The 26,046-nt window shown below is 47.8% G+C and overlaps 1 protein-coding gene across 1 annotated transcript in view; it reads right to left on the bottom strand.

Moving 5' to 3' along the window:
- Positions 1 to 2,570: 2,570 nt before the first annotated feature.
- LOC142590124 (phospholipid-transporting ATPase ABCA3-like) overlaps positions 2,571 to 26,046 on the bottom strand; it is a 95,531-nt gene continuing 72,055 nt past the window's right edge. The window contains exons 20-26 of the mRNA XM_075701993.1: positions 24,111 to 24,344; positions 17,159 to 17,366; positions 14,090 to 14,429; positions 9,038 to 9,225; positions 6,592 to 6,765; positions 4,492 to 4,708; positions 2,571 to 2,842 (exon numbers count right to left, since the gene is read on the bottom strand). Of these exons, the coding sequence (XP_075558108.1) occupies positions 2,669 to 2,842; positions 4,492 to 4,708; positions 6,592 to 6,765; positions 9,038 to 9,225; positions 14,090 to 14,429; positions 17,159 to 17,366; positions 24,111 to 24,344 (1,535 nt within the window). The 3' untranslated portion in view covers positions 2,571 to 2,668. The remainder of the gene's footprint in view (positions 2,843 to 4,491; positions 4,709 to 6,591; positions 6,766 to 9,037; positions 9,226 to 14,089; positions 14,430 to 17,158; positions 17,367 to 24,110; positions 24,345 to 26,046) is intronic.

The following is a 26,046-nucleotide window of genomic DNA, read 5'->3' as shown; positions in this document are numbered from 1 at the left end:
CTTGCTTCACAGTTGTTGGGAGCTCCTCTCCCCGGCTGCCGCGCTTCGACAAGCGTGCGCACAATGGGAAGAGAAGGAGGAGCAGCCGTCGTGTCGGCGCCGCTCGGACCCCCTTGCTTCACAGTTGTTGGGAGCTCCTCTCCCCGGCTGCCGCGCTTCGACAAGCGTGGGCACCAATATGCACATACACTCACACACGCACATGAAGGCACGTGGCATCGGAACATGCCTGGACGCGCTTGGCGGGGAGGCGTAGCGGCGGCGCCGAACGGGCCAAAATGTCTGCCGCTTTGTTGCAGCCGCGCCGGCTAAACCGCGCGTCGTAGGCGAAACGTAACAAGAGATAATGCATTTCCAGCGAGAGCTTCGTGGGCGTCGCCACAATCCCCTTTCGGCACTCTGCTCGCTCGTTGTCACAATGTCCTCCAGTGCACTCTAGTCGCTGTTACAGTGCCCGCTGGAGGTTCCTCGCCACTGACGCAATAGTCTGGATGACTGGAATTACGCGTCAGCCTTCCGCATTCCAGAAGATGTAGCGCTCACTTTTGTCGGACAACTGATACAGGGCGCGAAGATGCAAAGGTACATTAAAGCACCCCAGCGTTCAGGCACAAACGCTTGTTCAGCAAATCAACACTTTAGTCGCGATATGATGCACCCATGAGAGTTAGTGGCAGTGCTAGCTTTCTGGCATGCTACGAACAATGGCGCACAACGTCGTCTCGAGCAAACACGTCTCGCTGTTTGTTCTGTGTGCTGCATAAACACAAGCGGTGCATGCAATGTAACATATGCAATCGCATAACGACTGTTCTGCGCTCGCAACATCACTGCCAAATGTGGTCAAAGAACGCAAACAGCACAGAAACCTTCACTTACATTCCCTCTGTGCAAAGGATCTGCAAAAGTTTTTCCATGAATGGTAACTAGAATATCGGATACCCCTATTTGCTTTCTGATCCGCGCCGCTCTCACCCTGTCTCTTAGCGTTGCGCCAAGCATTTCTTATTCCACTGCTATTTCTGCAGAACGTTTGTTGTTGAGCTCATTTGTTGACCTCCAAGTTTCTGCCTCATATGTTAACATTTGTAGAATGCAATGATTATACACTTCTCTTATTAACAACAGTGATAAGCTCCCACTCACGGTTTGGTGACGCCTACCATGTGCAGACTAACCCATGTCATTATTCTATAAATTTCCTTCTCATGATCAGGTCCTCACTGAGTAATTGACCAAGTGTACTACTGCACAGGCTCTAGAGGCAGACTGGCGATCGCGAATTCTTTTCTTGTCAGATAACTGACCATCACCTTTTGTCTTCTGTCATATTAAGCTTCAATCCTCTTCAATTACTCCTTGCAGTTCAACCCTACTGTTGCTAGTCTAGGTAGTTTAACAAACGCCGCAATGGAAATTGTAAAAAATAAAAAACCAAAGTTGAGTATATGCAACCGATGGTGCCATGGGTTATGTCTAGGAGTGGGCGATATAGCAACGAAACGATGCACATTGGGATAACTGTCATGTTTTTGATACACTAAACTCTAGGCTACCGAAAGGAACATCTTTAATGTTCGCATACGGAGATCCCAAAACATTCCCAGTCTCACTCTTTGAACATTCCAATATATTTAGCGGCTAAAGTGGAGACCGGATTGTTGCAAAAACCTCTGTTATGTAGGGCCCTCAAGCTGACGCGAGTCACTTTATGCTCTATGCGTTGAGATCATGCACGCATGATCTCAACGTACGAGGTCAGTTTGTATAGAAACAGATGAGGACAGCGTTCCTATAGTCAATTACAGGAAAAAATATTTTCTTTGGTGCAAGAGAAAGTCTTTTGGGAACTAAAAGTAATTCTTCGCCGAACACTCGTCAGCGCCAACAGATACAGTGAGCGACGTATTTCAGCACATGGCTTCGAATCGCCTTGAGCCTTATCATCCTCATTCCCTCAGCCACGGTGCTTCAACTGCACTCACGCCCTTGTCACATTATTGGGGTCATTTGTTTCAACGTAACAGCTTCTAGACTTACGGAGGTAGGTTTTTTAACTTGCCTGGTCTGATACAAAGGTGAAGCGTGCATTATCGAAGTGATCCTACATACCGGTAACGACGACTTCACGATCCCTATTTTTTTTTTCAAATATGACGCAATGAGTTGCTTTTTAAGGAGGACAAGAAATCATGCTCTTCATCGGTTACATAATGTCATCGGTGACATAAAGAAAGAATGACTGCTATTATTCAGACGTCATTCGGGTGGTTTCGTTTCTCCAGCGGGTGGTGAACATCTCCAGTGAAAAACAATCAAGAAAGCCCAATGTTCAACAATGGCCATTGAGAAGCAGTTTCGAGTTGGTAGAGTCAACATTGAGGCTGCTTTCAGGGCACTATTTTAGTAGGCACCACTCCTATGTAACAGATGTGCTCCTTCCCACAGCTCTTGCAAGAGTTAACAGTCGCTGATTGAGAAATTTCGAAGCCACGTGACACCCAAGCGTTGTCATCGATAGCTTTGGCGAACATATCCTATCGAGCAAGGAGTCGACAGGAGCTGTTGCTGTAAACCAACGGGGGCCTTAAAAACGACCAGAAGATTTATTGCTGCAGTAGCAACATAGTAATCAATAGCGAAAACGGACGGCGGCTCGGAGAAGTGCTCATTGGGCCCTCTGTCGCCCCTTCTGCGCCTTGGCTAGCGAGAGGAAAACTTGCTCCAGCGTGTTCTGCCCCGCAATGGCGTGCTCGAGAGGAAAATCCTTCTGCAGCAGCTCCACCTTGCGGAATAGCTCCCTCCACGGCATGCGCTCCGCCAGGTGATAGCGGAGCACGTTCTGCGGCGTAGAGATCATCAAATTATGTCGTTGAACGTCACCAAACGGCGTAGTGGGTTATGCGACACGCTGTAATGCGGGGCTTCGTAACATTTTGTTCGCCCAGTGCTCTTGAAAGAAGCACTCGCTTGACTTTTTTGACCCGTCATTTCAAAGCGAACAGCTTTCTTTGGCTGCCGTCAAAGAAAAAAATTTTTTTGCGGTCAGCCGGAGTAAATGGTGGGCTTTTACCAGTATTCTCACGCGGGAGCTACCCGAGTTGCAGGAAGCGTTTGCCCCCAAACCTACCTCATTCATAGCTTATCTTGACCCTCCGCCGGACAAGATAAGCAAAAGTGATAGGCAAAACCACTGTTCTTTGAACACCTCATTTCGAAAAGCCCAGTATGCATGTAGGCCCCTATCTCCTCGACACGCAAACATCTTTGCATGGGCTAGCACTCAATTTGTCCTATAGCCATATTTAACCCCGTGATTCCAGAAGACATTTTAGCACTCTTTGGAAGAGCACGACAGATGGGGTACAGATGCGTGTATATTCTAACGGTTATCTGCAACGATGCTACATTTGTTTCACTTCGGTATGTGCCCACGCGCTCAACACTATGCTGACAACCATATTTCATGCGTGCGCTTCGGCTCCAACGAGCAACAAAGAACGATTTTCTTCTTCCTTAAGTAAGCTTAGGTTGCGTTAGGCGCAATTCAATGGCGCTTCTCACTCTATATGAATAAGACATATTATCGTGGAAATGATAGTTTTCAATCCCGATAAAATGAAGAGAAATATGAAGTGTTATTGGATATAGCAATGCAAATGACTGCTCTTTCACATGGAAATGTCGAGTTAATAGGATTTTGAAAAACATCGCTACAAGTGTCCTCTACATGCCACAGGAGAATTTACCCAGCAGTGTCTTTAGAACAGCCGGTTTGCCTTCTTTTGAGAATCTTTTTAAACGAATCGTAGTACTTAAATATTTTTGGAGCAGTGCATACAGGCACATAAATACGAAACCGGTACCGTTGAGACATGTTCCTCGTTATCTTAAACCGAGAGTGCGCACTCACTACGGTAAAGCAACAAGACGCTATTATGTTCCTGCTATATTCAATGAACTACCGGACGATGTATTTTCTTTGTCCACCCGCAAAACACTGAGAGTTGCTGTTCAAGCGTTAGAGAACCTTTAATATGTACTGATGTTACCAGTGCATCTTTGATAATGTGTGATGGTTGTGCCAAATGCACAACCAGCTTCTGATGGAGTTCTGGTGTGGCGCGTAGATTGCCGCGGCTGCCGGTTGTCGCCGCACAAGCCCTCTTGTGGCTTCGGCGCTTCCGTTTTGTATACTGTTTTAACTATACTGAATAAAGATTATTATTATTATTAAATCTAAGTGTTACTGTATGATACCGACGTGTAACGAACATATGATTACAGCGTACATCGTACATTACAAAGGTAGGTTCACGTCAGATGCGATTTTGTTACAAATAGGTTCTACGTATAGAAGACAAACAAGACAGCATGTGAACCAAAGCCCGTACTAAATGCCATTGCAGCGCCACCGCATTTCCGTGACGCCTCGCTCTGCGGCTTGCCTACGACACGACCGTCTATATGAAGTGTGGCAGCTGTATATACCTGGTGATACTCGGCGAGCTTGACGCCGACAAATTGTCGATCCACTGCCTCCATCAAGCGCTTAGCGGCGCCCGGGTCGGCATCGTGGCTAAGCGTGAACTCGAGTCGGTAGCCGCGGTCGTGCTTGTCTCGCAGCTGCTGCAGCGTGCCCATGCACGTGAGCCTGCCGTGGGCCATGATGGCGAAGCGGTCGCACGAGACCTCGCACTCGTCGATGCTGTGGCCGCGCGAACGGAGCAAGACGACGATTTACCTTTGAGGTTTCACAGTCGAAACCGGCACTCTGTGATGAAACTTACACTTCTTTTTTTCGTTTGACGTGGTAACGTAGAAGCGTGCACGACAGCAACCACACGCTATAAAACATAGACGTAAGCCATTCGATCCATCACGAGACGTGTCGGAAAGTCCACCCCCCTCCCCCTCAATTTTTCTCAATACCTATCCGCCGAATCATAAGACCAACCTGTCCTGGTGTCTCGGTGGCTATCGCGTTGCGCTGCTGAGCACGAGGTCCCTTTTGTGAAATACAGCCCCTGAGTTTCATCTATATTTCCCGTATGACAGTACAAATAAGGCACCCAACAAGTGTGCATTGTTTCCATTGGATTTTCAGCAGGTTCCACTGTTTTCCAAGAGTCTGACCGGCCGTCTTTCCGACGCGTCGTCTGACGGATCTGGTGGTTTTGAAGTAACGCTGTGTTCTTTTCAACCCCGATGATAAGTCTGGTGAAAACTTGGTGAGAACTTGTCGAATGCTTGTTTGAGGCGTTCTTGGAACCTGTCGTACGATGGTTGAGATAGTTGTCGCGTATAAACAGTTCCCACCTGTGGCTACCTGTATCAACCGGTCTATTGGTCGCTTTTCACGCACGAAGTAGAAGTTTTGTGGTTATGTGACACCTTACACCCCATGCCGACAAATATCAAATATAACTAAGGCACTTTTGTGCCGGATGCGTTTCTGCTGCCAAAGGGTTTTAAAAGGACAACACAAAAAGAAATTAAATTGAGCGTTATTATCGCAGAGGCACCACTCCTAAGTATAGGACGTGCTTCTTCCCTCAGCTCGTGCAAGAGTCAACAGTCGCGCAAATTTCGCAGCAACGTTTCCCCCGAGTGGTCACGTGGCTTTGGCGGACATGTCACATAGCTTTGGCGGACATATTCAATCGAGCAAGGAGCCGATAGGAGGTGTTGCTGTAAACCAACAGGAGCTTCAAAAACGCCTAGAAAGCATTCGCTCCGAGCGAAGCCCTACAGCTGCGTAGCGCAAAAAGGTGGTGGTCATTTCGCCGCGCATTCACGGACCAAAGCCCAGAGACAGCCCTCAACAAAGACCCCCCGTTAGAAGATTTATTCCTGCGGTAGAAACAGAGTGATGAATAAGGATAACGGACGGCGGCTTCGGGAAGTACTCATTGGGCCCTCGGTCCAAAAAAAAAAATTGACTTTGAGAGGAGGTTTGATAATCCAGAAAAAGAAAGCGTGACAATGAGTGGCGGGTGACGACGCGATCTTATTGTTTGAACAATAGCGCTCCTTGGCGCCATAAATTCCGACGTCGCGCCCCATCAGGTCTCGAGTTGTTCATCGGTAAATGTAGGTGTATTGCTTTCTAAAGGAGCCTAAGATTGTGCTTATGCTGTTTCAAGACATTTCACTCCATCACAATGGCCCACTAACAAAAAAGGTACATTAAGATCTATGACGTCAAACTGGGGTACCAGCAGTAGGGTTTCGGCGAGTAATTCAAAAACAAAAACTTCGACCTTACATGTACCCCTAATAATCGGCCAATTATCGCGTAAACAGATTATATCGTTTCTAAATAGTTTGTTTTCCGTCTAAGCTGATTTAACGCTCATTTTATAATGTTCCTTTATGTGGAAAACATAGGTACGTATAGTCAACCTAAACCTTCGGGTTCTAAGATGATGCTTGCTCAGATTGCATGTAGCCTGTGGCTACACCTGGCAAAACTATATGAACGTTGTTCGACTTGTTCTCTTTGCTGCCGATCGTTCGACGAATTACGTGGGTCACCGCAAATGCGTGTTTTCCGCTTACAAATGACCAACCACATGATGGCCGGCTCACTTGTGCGAGGCGAACATGATGGCGGTGCGCGTGGTCCTCCTGATACGCGACATGGCGCGGCCGATCCTGTCTCTCGACATGGCGTCCACTCCCGTGTACGGCTCGTCCAAAAAGAGGAGCGGGGGCAAACCCAGGAGCGCCACGCCCACGCACAGCTTTCGTCTAGTGCCGCCACTGCACATAACACGATTTCATCACGTGATTTAGACAGCAGGACAGACGGAAGGACAGACAGACAGAACGACAGACGATAACGCGTGATAATGGCATTGAAATCCTTGAGCAGCGAAGGCAACACTTAAGAATTCGATTTCTTTCCATGCTTTTAAATGGAGACTTATCAATTAATCCTGCATCCTATCTGTCTAGTTCAACGTCTAGGCTTACTCGACACCATCATCCGAATTCACTAACACCTTATTTTGCACGGACGGGTGTATTCAAGTATTCGTTTCCCCGAACTGTAACAGATTGGAATAACTCGTTGTTGCATGTTTCAATTGATATATTCATTGTGCTAATGTTGTGTCTTACCAGCCTGCTTGATTGAATATTGCATTGTATTATTGTTGTGTTTCACCACCCTGCTTGGATCTGAATTAAGTCTGCAGTATGAAATAAATAAATGAGTAACACTAATTGAGCTGAGATAAAAAAAGCTTTAACAGCCTTTTCTTTTCATCTATTGGCGGAAAATGTCCGATTACTAGTATAGGAAATCGATGTCCGACAATATATGATTACCCGCTGTGGCTGCTTAGTGACTTTCGTGTTACGCTATCCCGGCCATGGCAGCCGCATTTCGATGGGGGCTGTTGCGTTTCGAGGTGGCGTTTTAGCCAAGAATCCGCCAAACCCTTCGATGAATACATCCGATAGTATGAACGAATAAAAAAAGGCTTATTTTACAATAACCACACTGGCTCCAGATACGGTAGCCCACTCCGTGCAGGAGCATATTAAACAGCTGAGTTCACATCAGGACCCGTCAGCCCCCAATTCACTAAAGGTCTCCGCTTTTAATACCATCGTCTTCCCTAGGCGACTAGACTAGAAAATCTGTTGACTGCATCGCGGCCAATCGCAATCTTCGAATCGGTCGCAATATGCCGCCCATGATTATCGCACCGTTCCTCCGAACTCCGCCCCTGATGTTGCTAAATATGCACCCGCATATTTAGCACGTGTGTAGCCATCTGGGAACCCGAAGTCGAAGCAGTTCTCACGGTAGCATTCGACGTTGGCCCTTTACATAATTAGTTCAGGTTGTGAGGTGCAGGGGGAGGTGTATTTCGTTGACCCGTCAATAGTCGGTGTCAACGCTGCGTTGACCTCTGGATGGTCGCTGATGAATGGGTGGGATTGCCTCGTGGTAAACTTCTAATTTAATGCCCTTGGCCGTGTTGAGACGTGACAGGGCGACATGCAAAGAACATTAGTTTACATAGATTTAAGTGCGCGTTAAAAAAAACCAGCAAGTCAAAATTAATCCGGAGTGCCCCATTACGGCGTGCCTCATATTCAGATCGTGGTTTTGGCATGTAAAACACCGCATTTTTTTATTATTTTATTTTATCATCGGAACCCCAGCACACGCGCGTTATGTAGGATGACACCACAGAGGCCAAAGGCATTTATCGAGCTCGAGACTTCTTTTGAGCAGACGAAGTTCTTGGTGCTTGCTAGTTTTGGTTCTGTCTTCTTTAGAACGCATTGTACTACTTTCTTTAGTGATCTCGCTAGGTGCGCTCACGATGACGCCACAGTGCTGTCACTGCGACCTGGAACTTCAAAATGGCGACTCACTCACTGTGACAGTGGCCGTATTGCTACGGTAAGACCTCGAGGTGCAAATAGAGCACGATATCGGCTTCCCCGTTGGTGACCGTTTAATGGATTCGGTCAGGAAGCTTCTCAAAGCTATGCCAATGAGAAACAATACGGAAGGTTATAAGCTGTATAGAGTATTATTTGAAAACTAGATTTTCTGTTAAGTTTCTGGCAGGAGGTTTGTTATTGGAATAGGAAATTAAGGTCCAACCTAATTTGTCTTCTACTTTTCCGCCAAATCCCAGTGCCAGTACTTAAGTACGACTTCAAAGGCTTCGCAAAATATTTTCCTATTGGAGCCATTTATGGTACAGTAAAGCGTTCCAGAACATTCCACTCCTGAACTCTGTGTATGTGTTCCCTCATTACCTACAAAAAGTTAACTAGGTCCCCAAGCGGATGACGTCAAACTCCATGACCATCAAGGTGGCGTCGCTATACATTCTACTTTTCTGCGTCTTTTTTTTTTTGCCTTACGAAGCCTCCTTCACCGTAAATATTTTTATACTAAAAGTGCAATTTAAAAATATCGTCTTCCTAAGCATTCCTTTATTAAGGAGGTAACAACTAAATTTTAGGTAGCTAGTCCCGCTCATCGGGTTGTTCGGTCAAGCACCTGTACAATCCGCAGGGCTTGCTGGCGTGTTCCTCGATGTCGATGATAGAGATGACGCTGTTCACCGTGGCCTCCACATCTTGAGGGCTCACCCCGCGGAGTCGGGCGATTAGGTACAGAAACTCGTAGGCGTTGAGCTTGTCCAGGAGACACCCCTTTTGGAAGCAGTAGCCGATCTGTGATTGCCACTGGCGAACAGAGAGAGAAAGCAGGCGAAACAAGATGAGGAAATGCGGACTCGGCCCACGCTCTGAAGGAGCGACGTGACATTTCGTCAAACGCCAACACGTGACAGTGCACTGACACGTGCACTGTCTCCTGCGGTATCGGATGGAGTAAACACTGGAAGCTCGCGCGAGCAAACTGCTTTCGAGAAGAAGCAAACTTCAATCGGGACGCGCTACGCAAACGGGACGACACGCTCGACTTGAACCCGCCGTGGTTGCTCAGTGGCTATGGTGTTGGGCTGCTGAGTACGAGGTCGCGGGATCGAATCCCGGCCACGGCGGCCGCATTTCGATGGGGGCGAAGTGCGAAAACACCCGTGTGCTTAGATTTAGGTGCACGTTAAAGAACCCCAGGTGGTCAAAATTTCCGGAGTCCTCCACTACGGCGTGCCTCATAATCAGAAAGTGGTTTTGGCACGTAAAACCCCAAATATTAATTATTATTAAAGCTCGACTTGACTAAGGAGGCGCCCACGCGAACGCCATCCAGCTGACAGGAGGAGAAGGCGAGAGGACATTAGCCAGTGGCAACAGCTGGCGGCGCCAGCTCCCTATTCAGGCACTTTTTATCTTCTTTGCAGTAGCATCAACATTGACCGTGTGGCTAAAAAGTAATGCATTAAACTGGTTATGCATGGGTCTAATTCTCGCAGGCGTAATGTTAGGTTTCAAAGCAGTCAATTTCGCCCACTTTTGACTTCCTAATAGGGTGCACTTCTACGCTTTCACTGTTGAGTTGGTACATCAGCTGGTGCTTTAAACCTGGGACTTGGCGTTGTTGGAAGTTTGCTTTTTTTTATGACTTTCCCTGGGAACATTAATCGTTTAAAAAATAAACTTGCTTGCTAGAGTCGGTACATTTCAACTTTTCCTTGAAGTTCAACAAACCTAATGAGAATTGGTGCAGTCGTCGCCGTGAAAAACAACTCCGTTATGGTGTATTTAGGTATAAGCTCCTGAAGAAAACGTTCCTCTTATTAAGGCATAGCGCGCCTAGATCAATGGATCGTTTTGCAGGTAGCAAAGCCTGAACGCACTGAAATTTTTCAGTCGAGGCTTATTTCCTGTGTGGCGCGTCTCATCAGTTAAGGCAAAAACTACCATCCGTGGCTCTGCGCGGTATGAGCTCGGGTGCGTGCGCAGAGAACGTCCACGTCTCAGTGCTGCCTCGCCGGAAGAAACTTAAGCCTGGGCAGTCTGTTGTGTTGGTTGTCTCTCTTGAGGGATATAGTTAATTCCAAAACCCCGTGTTCCCAACACAGGCGCCCAGCGTGAGCGCAAAGCGTTCATACTTCGCGGGAATTGGGATTTGACACAAATTCTCCGTCCTATAAAACTTTTGTAGCCGACCGTGTGCTGCCTTCGTCCCATTTCTTGCGCCGCAACATTGTGATCACGAAACAACTAGCGCGAGAATTCATTATTGTTAATAAAGGCTGTATTTCCTGTATTTCGTCGTAAACAGACACGTGGCCAGTTAAGCAGACGACAGCCATATTCAAGGCCTCTTCGGTTTCCCGTTTCAGAGCGCTCCAAAGTCGTCTTGTTCGGATAGTAGAATAAGGCCAGCCAGAGTACATTTGTTTAGTTCCTTAAGATCGCGGAAATGCCACTTAGAGCGACCCACCGTTCGATTGGGGCACACTTTTTCATACTCATACATGGAGCGTCTTGCAATCCGACTCGTAGGACCCGATCGACCCCTCCAATTTACCATAAGCCTCGTTCCAATACCGAACGAAGCCGGCAAAAGAGAACTTCGTGGAGATAGCATTGATGTCATAAATGTTGCAGGTTACTTAACTTCGCATTCTAGCACGCACTCCTTAGCAGAGTGAAATACCGCACACACAAGGTGTGCTCGGTATTTCACTGCGTCTCAGACCCTTCACTGCATCTCAGACCTTCGGCCGGACAGCACCGACGCGAAGCGTCTCTTCTGTGCCGGTGCCGGCTGGCAGTTGCCATCACGAAAACTTACTCAGAACTAATTGGAATGGCTGATAGTCCTGCATGTGATGTTTGCCGATGCGAGGAGCACATTGACCACTTATTGTGTCACTGTCCTCAGTTTCGAGCACGAAGACAATCTTTTTCCAACACGTTGAGGAAATTAGATGATCGTCCTCTGAGTGAACAGACAGTACTAGAGCCCCATGCCCACCGATAATCGGCTCAGAAGGAAGGGAAGGCACTTTTGTGCTTTCTCAGAACGTCTCGCTCGCACGAGTGGCTTTGATTCTATGACTGGTTCTGCGTGTCTCTATACCCTTTCTCCCTTCCTCTTCTCCCTTCCCCAGCGTAGTGTAGCCAACCAGTATCTTGACTGATTAACATCCTTGCCTTCCTTATAGCCCTCTCTCTCCCAACTGCTGTCCAGAAAGGACACCAGGGGAGCAGCCACCTAGACAGTCGCCGGAAATTGTACCTGAGCACAGTAAAATATGTTCCCGCTTTCTCTAAGCACCCAAAGAAGCGAGATTTTAAAGCGTTAGCTTTGACTGGGAAGCATTCTTTGCCTCGCTCTGGACACATTTGCGGTAGGTAGGTTCGCGACTCGCCTCGTGTTACTAAAAAGGAAGTGGTAGTGTGATTCTCGCCATTCGGTGAGAATCCCATGCACAGTTCTCACTATGCGATCGTAGCCAGCTGTTTCAAATGCTCGGCGCGTTCCTGCAATATCTCCAGAGCTGGGACATATTCCCTAGTACCTTCCTCGTAGTAGCTAACACTAAGCAGAAACTTTGTGACACGGTATCAACTGCATGATTGGCCTACGTCAATCACGTTTTAGCCTTTCTTCGCCGGAGTACAAATACCATCGTCGTTTTACCATAACACGCCTGACATAGACATGGGTACGTACGATTTCATAACACTTCCTCGAATATTACGTCTGATTTCATGTTTCTTTCTATAAGGCCCATTAATTGCCTGTGTATTATTCAACCATCGGCATTTGTAAAACCAGTACAAACCATGCCGTTGCAGCCATATGATCGTCTTCAACGTGGTCCTCGTCATGCTGCTGTTGTGCTTCCGTCGTCACAGACACGTATACGCTCGCGTCACACAAAAAACTAGCTCTATATACAGAAGCACAGTGGGTCAATCGGTAACCGCTACGTGGAAACCCAAACTATGGTGAACAGCCACGTACGAACGAAATAATTCGCATCAGATAAATACCCACAGTGGGCGAGATCAATTCCTTTTCTCAGATCATTCCTCAGATTTGTGTTGGCGTTGACACTAGCGCCATCCCAGGTGCAGGCTTCTTTCATTAGCGTAAACGCACGCGATGCCCCGTACGCTTCCAACAAAGTGTGGCGATTTCGGCCATGTGACCGAAAGCACCGTTTCTGTTAACACCAGCAGGTGGTCTTCCCCAAGCGCCCCTCCACACAAAAGTCGTTTAGAGTATCGGCGGACAAAAAAAGCAGAGCAGATATTTATAGGGCCGGATTCGTTACAGGTATTGACAATGGTACAAGGCTAATACAGGGGTCATAAGGAAGAGACAAAAAATATGGGGAAGATGTAGGTAAAAGGGGTAGCCGAAAAACATGTACCGCATAATTGATCAGCTTAAGCAGGCTAGGCGAATATTTTTCTCCTCCCCGTTTGAGAGGAAATGTCAATAGACCATGAACACTAAGGTCCCTAGATAAACAAGTAACGCCATTTCCTCCTTGCATGCTCCCCACCTCCTCTAAACTTCCTCCTACGTGGAGCACAGCTGGCACCTCAAAAGGATTCCAAAACTGTCAAAACGTGGGCAAAAAGAAAGTAGCTTCTCACTTGGGTCGCATACTGCAACTGCCATTCTCGTTTTGAAAACGCTTTCCGCACAGTAAATATTTAGTCGTGAGTAGGTTGAAATAAACCACACTCCGTCAAAAAAAGCCCATTCCGGGCTCTTCAGGAGCCAGCACTGAGCGCAGTTATTTAACTTCACCACAAACATGCAGTCACTTCGCAGGCAAGGTTCCGCCGCTGAAAACTTCTGAAGTTTATTGAATGAAGGTTTGTTTCGCCAGCCTCGCGCATACAGACGTCTCCGCCACACCATGCTCAAGGAGCCGGCGAGCGTCGGAGCCGAGCGTAGTAGTTTAAGCGAGGACATTATTACGCATCATTTGCACTTAAATGCCATTGAGCAAGCAAGATCTTTGGAGCCCCCAAGCGACTCCACTAGCTCCACATCAGCAGCAAAAAAGCCTAACCTGCACCAATGCTAACACTAGAAAATAACGTTGCACTGGTTTTTATTTTTCTTTAATTATTTAACGTTCGCATTGCGCTAAATGGTGAAATACGGCGATAATATATGATATTAAAGTGCCTTTCTTACAGTTTTCTTGCCGACGTCACGTGACGAGAACTCAATAAGGCGGCTTCCGTAAGTGTCCGCACTGCGACTCATATGCGTGACTATATCATATCACCTATGGTAGCTACACCGCACACCTATCCAGCCATCTGCCCCCTTCTCAAACCCACAGTTGACCGGTAGGAAACCTGGATAGCCAGTTCTTCATTACAGGCTGAGCGACTACTGGTCTATTTAGCTAAAAAGGCAGCTTAAGCGACAGGGATTCTGGACTGAGAACTCCTCCAGCTGACCTCCTCCGGTACCTAGGCGAAGATGAGGTCTCCGGCCGACGTGGCTATTTATTCATTTAAGGTTTTTGTTTTCTCTCTCTCTCTCTCTCTCTCTTCTAAATGCGTTCCGTTGCTTCGGACTGCCTCTCATTCTGGCCACATTTGGAGTGCCCCCTAAGTTTCTGTGCATGCGTAAAAGAACATACTGAAGGCCTCGCACCTTCCGTGTATTCTCCAGTAGAGACGCTGTGGCGGTGTAGGCCTCGCCCTGCGCGACGTCGGTCAGCGCCGCGAGCAGGTCTAGCGCCGTGGTCTTCCCGGAACCGCTGATGCCCAGCAGGCCGAAGCACTCCGAAGGCCTCAGCGCCAGGTTGAAGTCCGAGAGCGCGTAGCAGTCGCCGTATGTCTTGCTCAGGTTGCGCGCGACGAGAGCGTGATCTTTGAAGTTGTTCTTGTCGCACAGTGCGGTCGCCAGCTTCTTCTCTTCTTCGACCTCAGGGTCAGATGGCTTTGCCGTCGTGCTCTTGACGTGCCCCGCGGCAGGAGGCGCTGTTAGAGGGCTTGATCACCCAAGTAACAAAAAAAATCAGCTGTTAAATATCTGTCTACGCAGCAGTGGCGTTACTAAAGGGGGAGGATAGGAGGGAGGGGGTGACCAGACCGAGGGGCATTTTTACTATTGCTGGTAGGTTACAGCGGGGCGTGGCGTTTCTCGCGGCGCTTAGACGTTTCTGCGCAGGCGCGAGTAAGAGCAGGTGCGAGAGAGAAAGAAATCTGGGGGCAATTGCTCCTTGAATACGTGAGTCTGCCTACGCACTACGCAGGAGGTTTCTTAGCGCGTGTTGTATGTGTTTGTCGCCTAAACATGCCGGCCTTGCGGAGTACGGTCGAGTTTTTTTACGCTCCGCCGCTGGCTGCCCGCGCGGTGAGGCAGTGGGCACGGACGCCCCATTTGCTGATCGCTGTGTCTTATGGGGCAAGGTTCTGACTGGTGTTACACAAGTCACGGGACGCTTTTTTCGTCGCGACGACAGATTGCATTTTTTACACGCACTGCTCCAGGAGGGCACATGTAACCGGCAAACGGAGGCCTCAGGAGAGCACCTGAGGTTATAATAAAGCAGGCGGCGCAGGATTTCCGAGGCACCCAAGGGGCAGCGGGGCGATCAAAGCTAGAAACAGGGCGGCCCGTGGGTTGGGGCCTCGGAGGCCGAAGCGTGCCGCGGAAGGGGGAGGGTCGCACAAAAAATTGGCTGTCCGCTCTCGCGGACAGCCAATACACCCCTGGAATGCGCAGGCCTCGGCGAGCTCCAACCCACGCAGCAGTTCGGGCTCCAGCTTTGGTGTCCCCATTGCCGCTTTGGTGTCCTGGAGGCGCCGCCAATAATGCGAAATATCCACACGTTGTTTCAATTAGAGAAAAAATACGATTCGATAAATATAATTACGTCCAGCCGCCAACTTGCGACGCTAAGTTCAGCACTAGCGCGCCCCTTGACTTCTGCTGGCACGCCTAGGGACAAATACAACACGTGCTAAGTAACTCCTCTGTAGTGCCTAGGCAGAGTCATATATTCAAGGAGCAGAAGTACCCACATTTCCTCTCTCGCATCCGCTCTTGCTCGCGCATGCGCGCACACGTCCACGTCTCCGCAAGTGCCACGCCCCGCTGTACTACTATCAATTGTAAGTTCGCCGCCGGATGCAGCCGGCTGACGGGGTTCAACACGCAGTTCGCAGCAGAATGCAGTGAACATCTGCGCTCGGGACAGCTGAATGGGGCCGAAGATGAAAACGGGCCGAATCAGAGAAGTTGTGAGGGAACCGCGTGCGTAGTGTAAGCTTTCAGGCACTTATGTACGTTCTGTGAGAGGTAATGACACCGGCAGCGTCATTACGTCTACAGAAATAAATGCCCAACTACAGGCAAAAAATAGGAGGGCTGCCGTTTTAAGTTATTTCACATTTACTGAGCAAAGCTAGTGCACGTTAAGAAACAGGAAAGAGTGACAACATAAAGAGAAGAAGAGAGGAGAGGGGGAGGCACACGTCGAGAAGCCGGGCAGGGTGTCGACTAGCCCACAGTCGCACACTGACACACCGTAAAAGCTTTTGCACTATTGGGCATGCCCGCCTTTCCCATGGTTAACATTCACAACTATAAGACCGTAAGTTCAATCTCAATATCGTGAATTCTGAAGGCGTCTCCTTAGGCCTAGTAAAATATTTGTCCATAAAGCTGGGCTACATCGTAGTCTAAAGGAGCCAGAGCATGAATTCAGCTGAATGTAAGAATTTTCACCATGACACAACTGCTCCAAGTATGAGCAAAATATTTCACCCCCGAGGCAGTTCAGTGTCTACGGCGTTTCACTGCTGAGCTCGCAGTCGCGGGTTCGATCCCTTGCGCTGCGGCCGCCTTCCAATAAGGGCTGAAACGCGCAAAACTCTCCCTAGTTCGGTACGCGTTCAAGAAAGCGGTGTGATCAAAATTATTACGCCGTGCCTCATTAGGGCATGCCTCCTTACGGCATGCCTCATAACCATATCGTGGCGTGGAAAACTTCAGCACTTGATTTTTAAGTTTCACACGAACATAGGTTAAAAACCATGAGGTCAAATTGGTGTACGGGAGCTGTTTCAGCGTGAAGTAAAAAAAAATAATCTAAAGGCACAACGAGGCACAAACTGAAGGCACAAAAAGAAAATATTAGGTCGAGCAAGACTGAAAGATTAGACTTCTGTAACAAGTAATTCGTCATTCGTAACGATGGTAAGAGTTTTTTGTACATGGTCATATAAAAAAATTAATATCGATACGGCACTATGTGTTGTGGACTATGGTACCTTTCATACGTGACGTCAGCGCCTCTGATTCACACACAGCGGCTGCTATGTTTCGCCACTGCACGCGGGATCAATTTCTCTGTTTACAAGCGCCAAGGTAGACACCGTCCTGGCAAGCTCCAGCCGCGGAGGCTCATAGAGCTAAATGAAGGGTTTATAAAAGACAGAACAGAGGCATACGGGCAGGTCACGTGGACACAACGTCAACTCCTCCGTCTTGGCACAGGCGTTCAAATTGAGCACGAGTAGCACGACCTTCGGCACTAATATCCTACGTGCGAAAGTTGTACACTGGCACAGAGTAAATGACGATAGATTTCTAGACGAATACTCGTTGATCTAGCTCGACGGTACAATTTCCTCTAGTGTCCCCTTTAATGTGCGTGTGTGTGTGTGTGTAGGTATCCCCCTTAACCACACTCAGGAACAAAGTTTGCCGTACCGTCCAATTATTCTCTTTCCACAGATCGCCTCGCGCCAGCTGAAGCAACCCGATGTTATGAAGCTCATCAGACCGAGACAGATCAGGCCTTGAACAGCCAAGAACAGCAGCTCCGTCAGGACGTCGTCTAGTAAGTTGGTCGACGCCGCATGATCGCACAGCGGAAACCGCATCTGGGTAGGCTTGTGCTCCTCCTCTACTGCTAGGGCTGCGGTAGTAGCGACCGAACAGTAGTAACATCTTCGTTAGCCCATCTGTGTTCCTTTTTTGTCAGCCTGTTCACGTGCACCGAAGCACGACGGCATCTCCCAGCGATTAAAGAGTTAGATATATCGCCACTCATCTCTCTAACGTACAGGAAGACATAGCCCAGTTGACATGCGCTCTCAGGCTATTTGCGTTGAACGGAACAGCCCTGATGTCCGCATTGTATTTTCGTGGAGCGCCATCCCTAGAGCTAATTACGCCTATTCGTTGTGCGGACTAACGTTCTCTGTGCGTGTCTCGCACGGTCGCTGGTCTCAGTCGGATGGGTCAGCTTGTTGAGCTTTTGGGCGCGTTTTCTGTATCAGTGACGTCCTCTGCGCATGTACTTTTTCATCATCATCAGTTCAGCATACATATCCAGTGGTACAGCGGGAAGGGGTGGCGAAAAGGCAACTGAACGCCTGACAATGCGCCAATCCCCGCCCAGACCACGATATTGCACAACACTCAGCGAGTCACTATCTAATACGTCAATGTAGTAAAAAAAAGGAAAAAAAGAAAAGAACAGAATTATTGCAGTACACTCAGCCTGTAATACACAATACATAAATATAATACTACATAATGACACATAATGTAAAACTAATACATCATGTAATACATAAATGCAGAAGAGGAAAAAAAAAGAACTAAGCCGTAGTTTTAATAAGTGAACTAGAACATAATTGATATGATTTATAATTGACATCGTTCCGATCTTGAGTAGAAAGTCATACATGCCGCCAGGCAGACGCTTACAGTATTTGGTAAACCAGTCCCTACCCCCTCTCCCATCATGTACCAGCGAATTTGCACTTAGTTCTCTGCCGTGCTCGACTGCGCTTTTGCTCACTTGGTACCTAATTTGCCACTCTAATAGACCACCGGTTATCTGCCCTACCCTATAATTGGCCTATCCTACGCTAGAAATGGCCCGCCGTACGCTATACATGCATGGCCTGTCCTACGTTATGCATGGCCTACCCAACTGTAGTTCTTCACTGTTCGCAATTCGCGTTCTTTTTTTTTTTGTCCTCAAAATGAGAAACAAGTCGCTAAATCTTCCGTAAGTTTTCCTGCAATATCACCCGAAATTGGCGCCGAGACTGTCGAGAGAACCCTAGGTATTGTATTTTGTTTCAGACAGCGTATTATTGGTAGACATGGCATGAAGCTTCCAGTGAAATGCTTTACCTTTGTCTACTATATATATGTACGGTGTCGCGGCTTACGTTAGCCAATCTGTACAAAAGAAATTTTTAAAAAGAACATGCTGCGAGGTACGATTTTAAGACATACGGTTTTCGGTTGTCGCACGCCTGACGACTCAACACCTCAGATGTTAAAGTCACATCTTGCACAGCGTTTTTCATTTCTTTGAACAGCTTGGCTAACGTTAGCTGGGACTGCGCTACGTGCCGATGATGAAGTAACAGAGTTCGCTAGCAGCCTGCAAAGGGCTTTTATTTACTAAACTTATTACGTAACCACCAATGATGACTGCGGAAATTCTGGGTTTAGCTTCACATTCTAACATGACGAATCTCCTCCTCCTAGCATGGCTCAAAATAAAGTGAACACGCTTGTTTGTCCAGCAAGGAAAAGCCATTCCCTCTAAGTTATGCCTGCAAATTTTCTAGTCAACGACACTCACGAAGAAAGAACTAAATTATTGTTCAAGTCATTTACTGCATGGTCGCTCCTTCTTCCACCTGAAAGCTCCGTGCAACAGCGATTTGTGGAAATCCCAAATAAACAGAAGCAGTGTCAACATATGTACTAGCGTTGCATGAACGGGCGTAGCCGCTTTGATCTGCACCATCTTATCAAACCTCTGCAGGAAAAAAAATAGCTTATCTCTCTTATTATGCAGCTTTAGCCTTGTACAGCTCGATCCCCATAAGATTTATCGGGTTAAGCGTTGATAACGGAATTTAGTGCAGCAGTTGTAAACGTCCACCAATCGATCGCATTCAGAAAAATTGCAGCAGCTGCAGCATTACAAGATCGATTCTAAACGGTTCGGCGGGCATTAATAAAAAAAGACCTGAGCCTATCTTCTCGGTGACAAATAACCGTAGCATATCTCGTCTGTGACGTAAAGCTGCCATTGCTATACCATGAACAGGGCGCACATCCGCCGTAGTCATTTCGAGCCGCCTACTCGCAGGGTACGAATACTGAAGTGTGGTCTAGGAAGCCCTTCCCCGCATTTTCCCGTCATCTGCCTAAAGTAGTCGCATGTAGCTACGTGAAAAGTTTTGTCGCTAACAGTAAAAAAAAAAATTGGCCGCATGCCTGGCGACAATATCTCTAAAATGGCAACAATATATTTCCTCATCCTGATGCTGACTACAACACTGACCAACCACGTTTGCTCTCTAATCCACGTCACTGTCTTTCTAAATGTTAAAGTAAAGACTAACATTACTTCTTGCGCAGTTGCGCGGTGTTTAACTTCTAAATTTACTTATGTCAAGCTCCCAGTACACGTACCCATATTTGCCACGTGCTAGTAGCGGTAGAATGTAATTATTGTAAGCTACACTCCGATTAGACTCGTTGACCGCTGAAGAATTGAGGACAATTGAGGCACCGCCACCCCCCCCCAAAAAAAAATAGCACTGGATCTGCGCTTTATTGCGCCCATAAATATTTACCGAAAAATGCTGGCATTTAAAATAGTTCGTAGCCGCAACTGCGTTACGTAAACAAGCGAACGTTCTTAGCTGGCGTGTCAGCATACGTTTTCTTTAGGTCAGCGATAGACTATACTATAGAATAGGAGAGTCAGTAGATTGCATGCCTCGGCACGCACCGACAGTAGAGCGAAAAAACGCTCGAAATTTGTGGAGGCGCTGTCGTCACCTTATTCTCACGACTACATCGCGTTGGTTGCGCATAGGCAACGAGTCCAGCCACTGTCGTCTCCTTTCCTAACGTTGTTCTCGTCGTCCTTACTCGACTACATTTCATACAACGCGTCAGTGCTGATTAAAATAGTGTTTTTTGTGTGTTTTTGCCAGGCTGTCTACTTTTCGCGAGACTGAACGATCGACAAGTGCAGGCAGGATGCGTGTTGCTTCCATTACTCGGAGCTGTCTCAACGACATATGCGCGTCTGTATTTGACTGGAAACAAGGCCGAGAGGGCGGTAGCTTGAAACAATGAGTAAACGTCGGCGAAGGAACTGCCATGTTGCGCCGAGCCGCCAAGGAGATGCAGCAGAGTCAAACCCCGTCTGCAAGCTCTCGCTGTTCGGAGTCCATGAAGATCAACGGCGTCGCACACTTGTAGTAGTGGCATCTCCACCTTTATGGTTCCATCCCTGGGAGCTACCAACGCCGTGTGCGAGCTGCACTTTGTGGCGAAATACCATGCCGCCACAGGTGGCGCCATCGTTATAGGGGGCGCAAAGCTACTCTGTATTAACCCACGTTGGCGCCGTACAGCCACTGTATATGACTCGACGGTGGCAGTCCGACTGAGGTATGGCTCTAGCGCGGGTCTCCCTACGTACACCTGTACCTCGAATGAATTAATTAACTTTATTCATAAGGAATGGCACTGTGGCCTGCTCTGGGGTGCTAGAAGATTCGCTGGATGAAGACGAGGAGGACGGGTTGGATCCCGGCGCACCAAAGACGGGACGCTCCTAAGAACGTCAATGGCCCTGGCAGCGACGAATAGCTACGAAAGCCTAGATCCGGCCGGCCACGCCAGTCTCCAAGGCGAAGTCCAAAAGCGATTGTCGTGAGGCCTTGGCTAACCCCACGGGCAGGTGGATCTACTCCCTCAGAGTTCTTCCAGTGCCGCGATGGTGGTTACGCGCTTCCTGGAGTGCCGGACAGTCAAGCAGCATGTGAGGTATAGCGGTCGGGGTTCGTGTTGCAGTGTCGAGCACTTGACACTGGGTGGTTGCGATGGCGTGGCATCAATTTGTGCCCGAAGTGATGCGGGCTCCGCCAAAGGCACGCAAGTGCGCCACTTCTCGAGCACGTCTTCGTTGAGCTCAAAGCCGCTTCGGGATTCGTGAATGATCACTTGTGCGCCTCTCAGAAAGGCCTTTTGGCAACGGGTATTCGTCAGTTGGCATTGTCTCCCGTAACCCCTTGCGCCGGGTGGCAGACGCTTCAGTCATCTCACAATCTAGATCGCTCGGCAGAGGTAGGGCAAATACGGGTCGGACTGCACCAGAAGAGCGGGAATGCATCAACTCGCTCGCCAGTGCAATGATGCCCCGAATAAAACCAGTCAGCTAGCGCTACCACACAGTATGTGAACCGCTTGGAAAGTCGTTGCTTCTAAATGAGTGCGCGGGAAGTAGGCTCACCACCCAGGAAGCATGCAGTGCTGAATCGTTGGGAAGAGCTGTTCGAGCAGCCTGCCCCCGACGAGTCACACACAAGGCACTTCTTTGGCTGCGCTTGCATGAAAACGCGAACCATGCAGCTGAAAGTGACTCCGACATGACACGCGTCCAAGTTACGTGCGGGGCCGTTCCTGCAGCGGAAGGCGACGGTAGTGTCACTTGGAGAATTTGTTAAAAGGGGCTTTAGGGTGGAGCCAGCCCTGAACCTAGCCGCCAATCGTGTGTTTATTTCCCACTGCATCTTCAGGTTGTCAGCGACTTACCGTTAATATAATATATAGAAAAGAAACTAGGAGGAAGACTAACGCGAAAAACGCCTTTGAAAGCCAGTGAAGTAGGCTCACGACGTAATGAGGTGGCGATATGTTGTGTCCACCCCCTACGGTGCGAGCGTGCTGTTGAAAAGGGCAAAATGGTTCCGGGCGGCATCTTGCGGTGGCTGCTTTCATGAGACAAGGAGAGTGAATGTGCCCATTTCTAAATATGGCCGTAGTTCCACACGTATGTAGGGAAGAATCCAGAAAATGTGCGCGCAGTAGTTAGCGCATCAACAGAACATGCGCACGTCAATTAAAACACACAGGCAACCATACGACCCAGACCGAGTCCGCCGAGGCTCAGGGGTCTTATAGAGGGCCCACTTTTGGAGACGAAGAAAAGAGAACAAAATTTACCAACGATTACGATGCTCCCTAATGCGAAATTTCAGTGCAGCTTTATGCATGGTTTCATTGCGCGATGTATTAGCTGGCGCGGTCAGTTTGTCTCGTGCGGCACGTTGCAAACGGAGCGAAGTACGGCGCGATTGCCTCGATAATCGGGAGATCGTGAGTAAAGCGTGGGCGCGATTCACAGCAACCACCGCATACCTCCCCTCATGCAGCGCTTTGTCTCCGTATGTGTGACGCGTACTACCCTGGCGCCATCTCGCAGCCATCGCCGGCGCCATCGCAGCCCGTCTTGCGTGGCGCTACACTTTTCTTCTCACGCTACCGTCATCCCCCCTCTCCTCCTCTTTCGGCCTCATGGTACCGCTGCACCCTCCTCCTCGCGCTCTCTTCGCTATCGCCGTCTTTCATCACCTGCTGCTCTCCGCGTTCGCTCTCTCCTAATTAGCTGTGCTCGTTCGTTCGGTTACGAAGGACGCCGAGGCACGCCGATGCTCAACGCAGGAACGGGCGCCCAGCAGCTGCGCTCTAAGACGCGATGTAAATGGCTTCAGCAAGAGTTGGCTTGTGTAGGCTGGCCGTGGCGATGTCACGCTCGAGCTCGGTTTTCTTTCCTGCCGGTTTTAACAATCCCAGATGCATTGTTCAAAAATATGGGGGAAGTCACGTGTCCTTCTTAGCCACAGTTTTCTTCGTTTATGAGAGTAAATAGCAACGGCTGCTTGTTCACTGTAGCTGACGTAACCTTGGTCTACACGGCACCATGCTCCTGGCGGGCGCCTTCAGCGTCGTGATAAGAAAATGCAGGTAGAAAGGAGGCAGACGATTTGCTTCATGTGTGCATGCAGTCCTCAGACTTTGCGAAGAGTGGCGTCAGCACCGCTTCCTGATTTTTTTTTTTTTTGCGTCCGCCGTGATAACAATTCCGAAAGAAGAAAACCGCGATATAATAGAATAGTAGCTGGAGCAGTGTTAAGTCTAATTGTGTAGCGATCGTAGTTGCGGCGCTGAAAAGTGCAGTGCAAGAATAACAAATTCAGCTCGACCTTACGTCTAATTGCAATGGCGTACTCGATAGTTACAGTGTCGTCACTGCTATTACCAGTTTTAATACCAGCATCACATTATTAGTGGCTGAATAAATGCTAGTAATTGTAGCGGCAGCCGTTAGTGCTAGTAGTAGCAATAGCTGCAGTGATAGTAACAGCAGTAGTAATCAACCGTGCAGTAAGAACGCGGGCAAGGAATGCATAGTGCGCGGCGGGTGCCACCTCGTATCAGCGCTACGCTTGTCGGCAGAGGATAGGAATGATCCGAAATGTGGAAGGAATTTCATCAGGCAAAATATTGGTTCGAGCGAATATTTCCTACGTCTGGAAATCAAAATCGCAAGCACATACAAAGAACCCCATATAGACGTTCATTCCCCACATCTCCCTTACGGGACTACTCTATTCCTTTGCAGTGTGACTCGCTTATTACCTTAAATCAAGATTTTGCGTTAGCACGTCTAAGTAGACTTAGCAAGTTGGTGAGCAAAATCCGAATGCCTGCGTACCGTACCTTCCTCGCAGGTTACAATGCACCTGAGCAGCTTTAGCCACATTCTTTTCCTGTCCTTCTCACTCTACGCGCCGCGTGTTTGCAATGTGTTTGAGAGCATCACCTCCTCTCTCACTAGGGAAGATGGAGCGCCTAGCAAAGGACAGTCGGGCGGCGGTCGCGGAATCCGGACGACGCGCCCGTGGCGGCAGCCGCCTCGGTCGGTGGCACAGCTTTGCAGCAGCCGCTTGGTTCGAGATCTTGATGACGCAAGACACCAGCGCCCAGGGTGGGAAAAGGGCTGCCATGTATTTCAACCAATGTGCGTCAATCGCGTCGACGAAGAGCAGTACGAAACCTGCAAGCATACACAATGCGTTTAGTACAGTGGAGCGTATTAGCGTGTGCGAGGTGTTTTCATTCTCTTGTTTAAGTTTTTTTTTTTATACGTTAGCATTAGGAGCGTGAAAGTGCCAAAAAAAGACAGCGTGCGAAGTCGGTTACATGGCAGGTGATGGCAAGGCGTGTGTGCGCTTAAGTGTTTGTACATATATATATACGGTGTGTCCCAGCCAATGTTAGCCAAGCTGTTCAACAAAAACCGAAATTTCGAAAGAACGGTACATGATACAATCACTCGACCTAAGGAGTTCGGTCGGCATGGGCCTGATGACTGAACACCGTAAGTTTGAAAATCGCTTGTTTCACCATGTATCTAAATCTATTTTTCGTTGATGGGCTCGGCTAACTTTAGCTGGGAGACACCTATCTATGTATATATATATTGTATTGTATTGGGTTTTATGGCGCATAAGCAACTCAGGCTATCATGCGCCAAACACATGGTATAAGTTATTTCAAAAATTGGATATCCTCAGCGAAAGTGCTTGTCCGGACACGGACTCCGAGGAGCCCAACAAATCAAATGGAGAGCTCAGCCTTCTTCTCAAGACTGAGAAAATGGGTGAGGAGCATAATATGCGTGAAAAAACTGGGTAAGAATTTTTAGAATTAGTAGTTCTGTGATATATCATATTTCGTTTAGTATCGCTGCGTCTTTCAAAAAACTAGAAACAGATGAAGTTCCTACAAGTGGGTTGCCTTCTAAAAGTAGACTGGGATGGAAGGGAATGCGTTCATTGTAAAATACAGTAAAATATTTTTTCCTTAGCCGTTCGAGTTGTGCGCACGTGAATAAAATGTGATTTACAGTGAGTTCATCTCCACATTTCTCACATATATATATATATATATATATATATATATATATATATATATATATATATATATATATATATATATATATATATATATATATATATGTGTGTGTGTGTGTGTGTGTGTGTGTGTGTGTGTGTGTGTGTGTGTGTGTGTGTGTGTGTGTGTGTGTGTGTATTTATGTATGTATGTATGTATGTATGCATGCGTGTTGGTTTTCTACCATTAATAACAAAAATGGAGCCTCTTAGATTGTGTTTTGTTTCGTATGTATATATATATATATATATATATATATATATATATATATATATATATATATATATATATATATATATATATATATATATATATATATATAACCTAGCTACCGCTACTACGCGCCCCCTTCACTCTCCGACTTAGGTCTCTCTCCTCCTGTGCGCTTTTTTCTTTGTCTTTTCTTCTTATTTTTCTTCTTTTTTTTTCACTGAGCTCCTTGCTCTGCATACATGGGACTACGCCTTCCTCTTGCCCGACATATTCACCAATAAGGCAGCTTAAATCTATCAAAGCGCCGAGAGAAAGTCAATCACTGTCACAACTGTCCCTCTCGGTTTGATGTATCTGAGAACGACCGGGCACCCGGTCTGGTGTCTTCATTACCAGGGCCGAACTGTCATTTTTTTGTAAACCCTGATGAAGACCGGTCCACCAATCGAAACTGTTGAAATTAAATACTTGTTCTGTTTACGTTTACCTTGTAGCACCGCTCAAATTGTTTACGCTTGAAAGGCAGCCTGAAGAATTCCTCTTCATATATATAGATATATATATATATATATATATATATATATATGGTC

This window comes from Dermacentor variabilis, chromosome 8, assembly GCF_050947875.1.
Source record: "Dermacentor variabilis isolate Ectoservices chromosome 8, ASM5094787v1, whole genome shotgun sequence".
Lineage (NCBI taxonomy): Eukaryota > Metazoa > Arthropoda > Arachnida > Ixodida > Ixodidae > Dermacentor > Dermacentor variabilis.
This window is presented reverse-complemented; position numbering and strand designations above follow the sequence as displayed.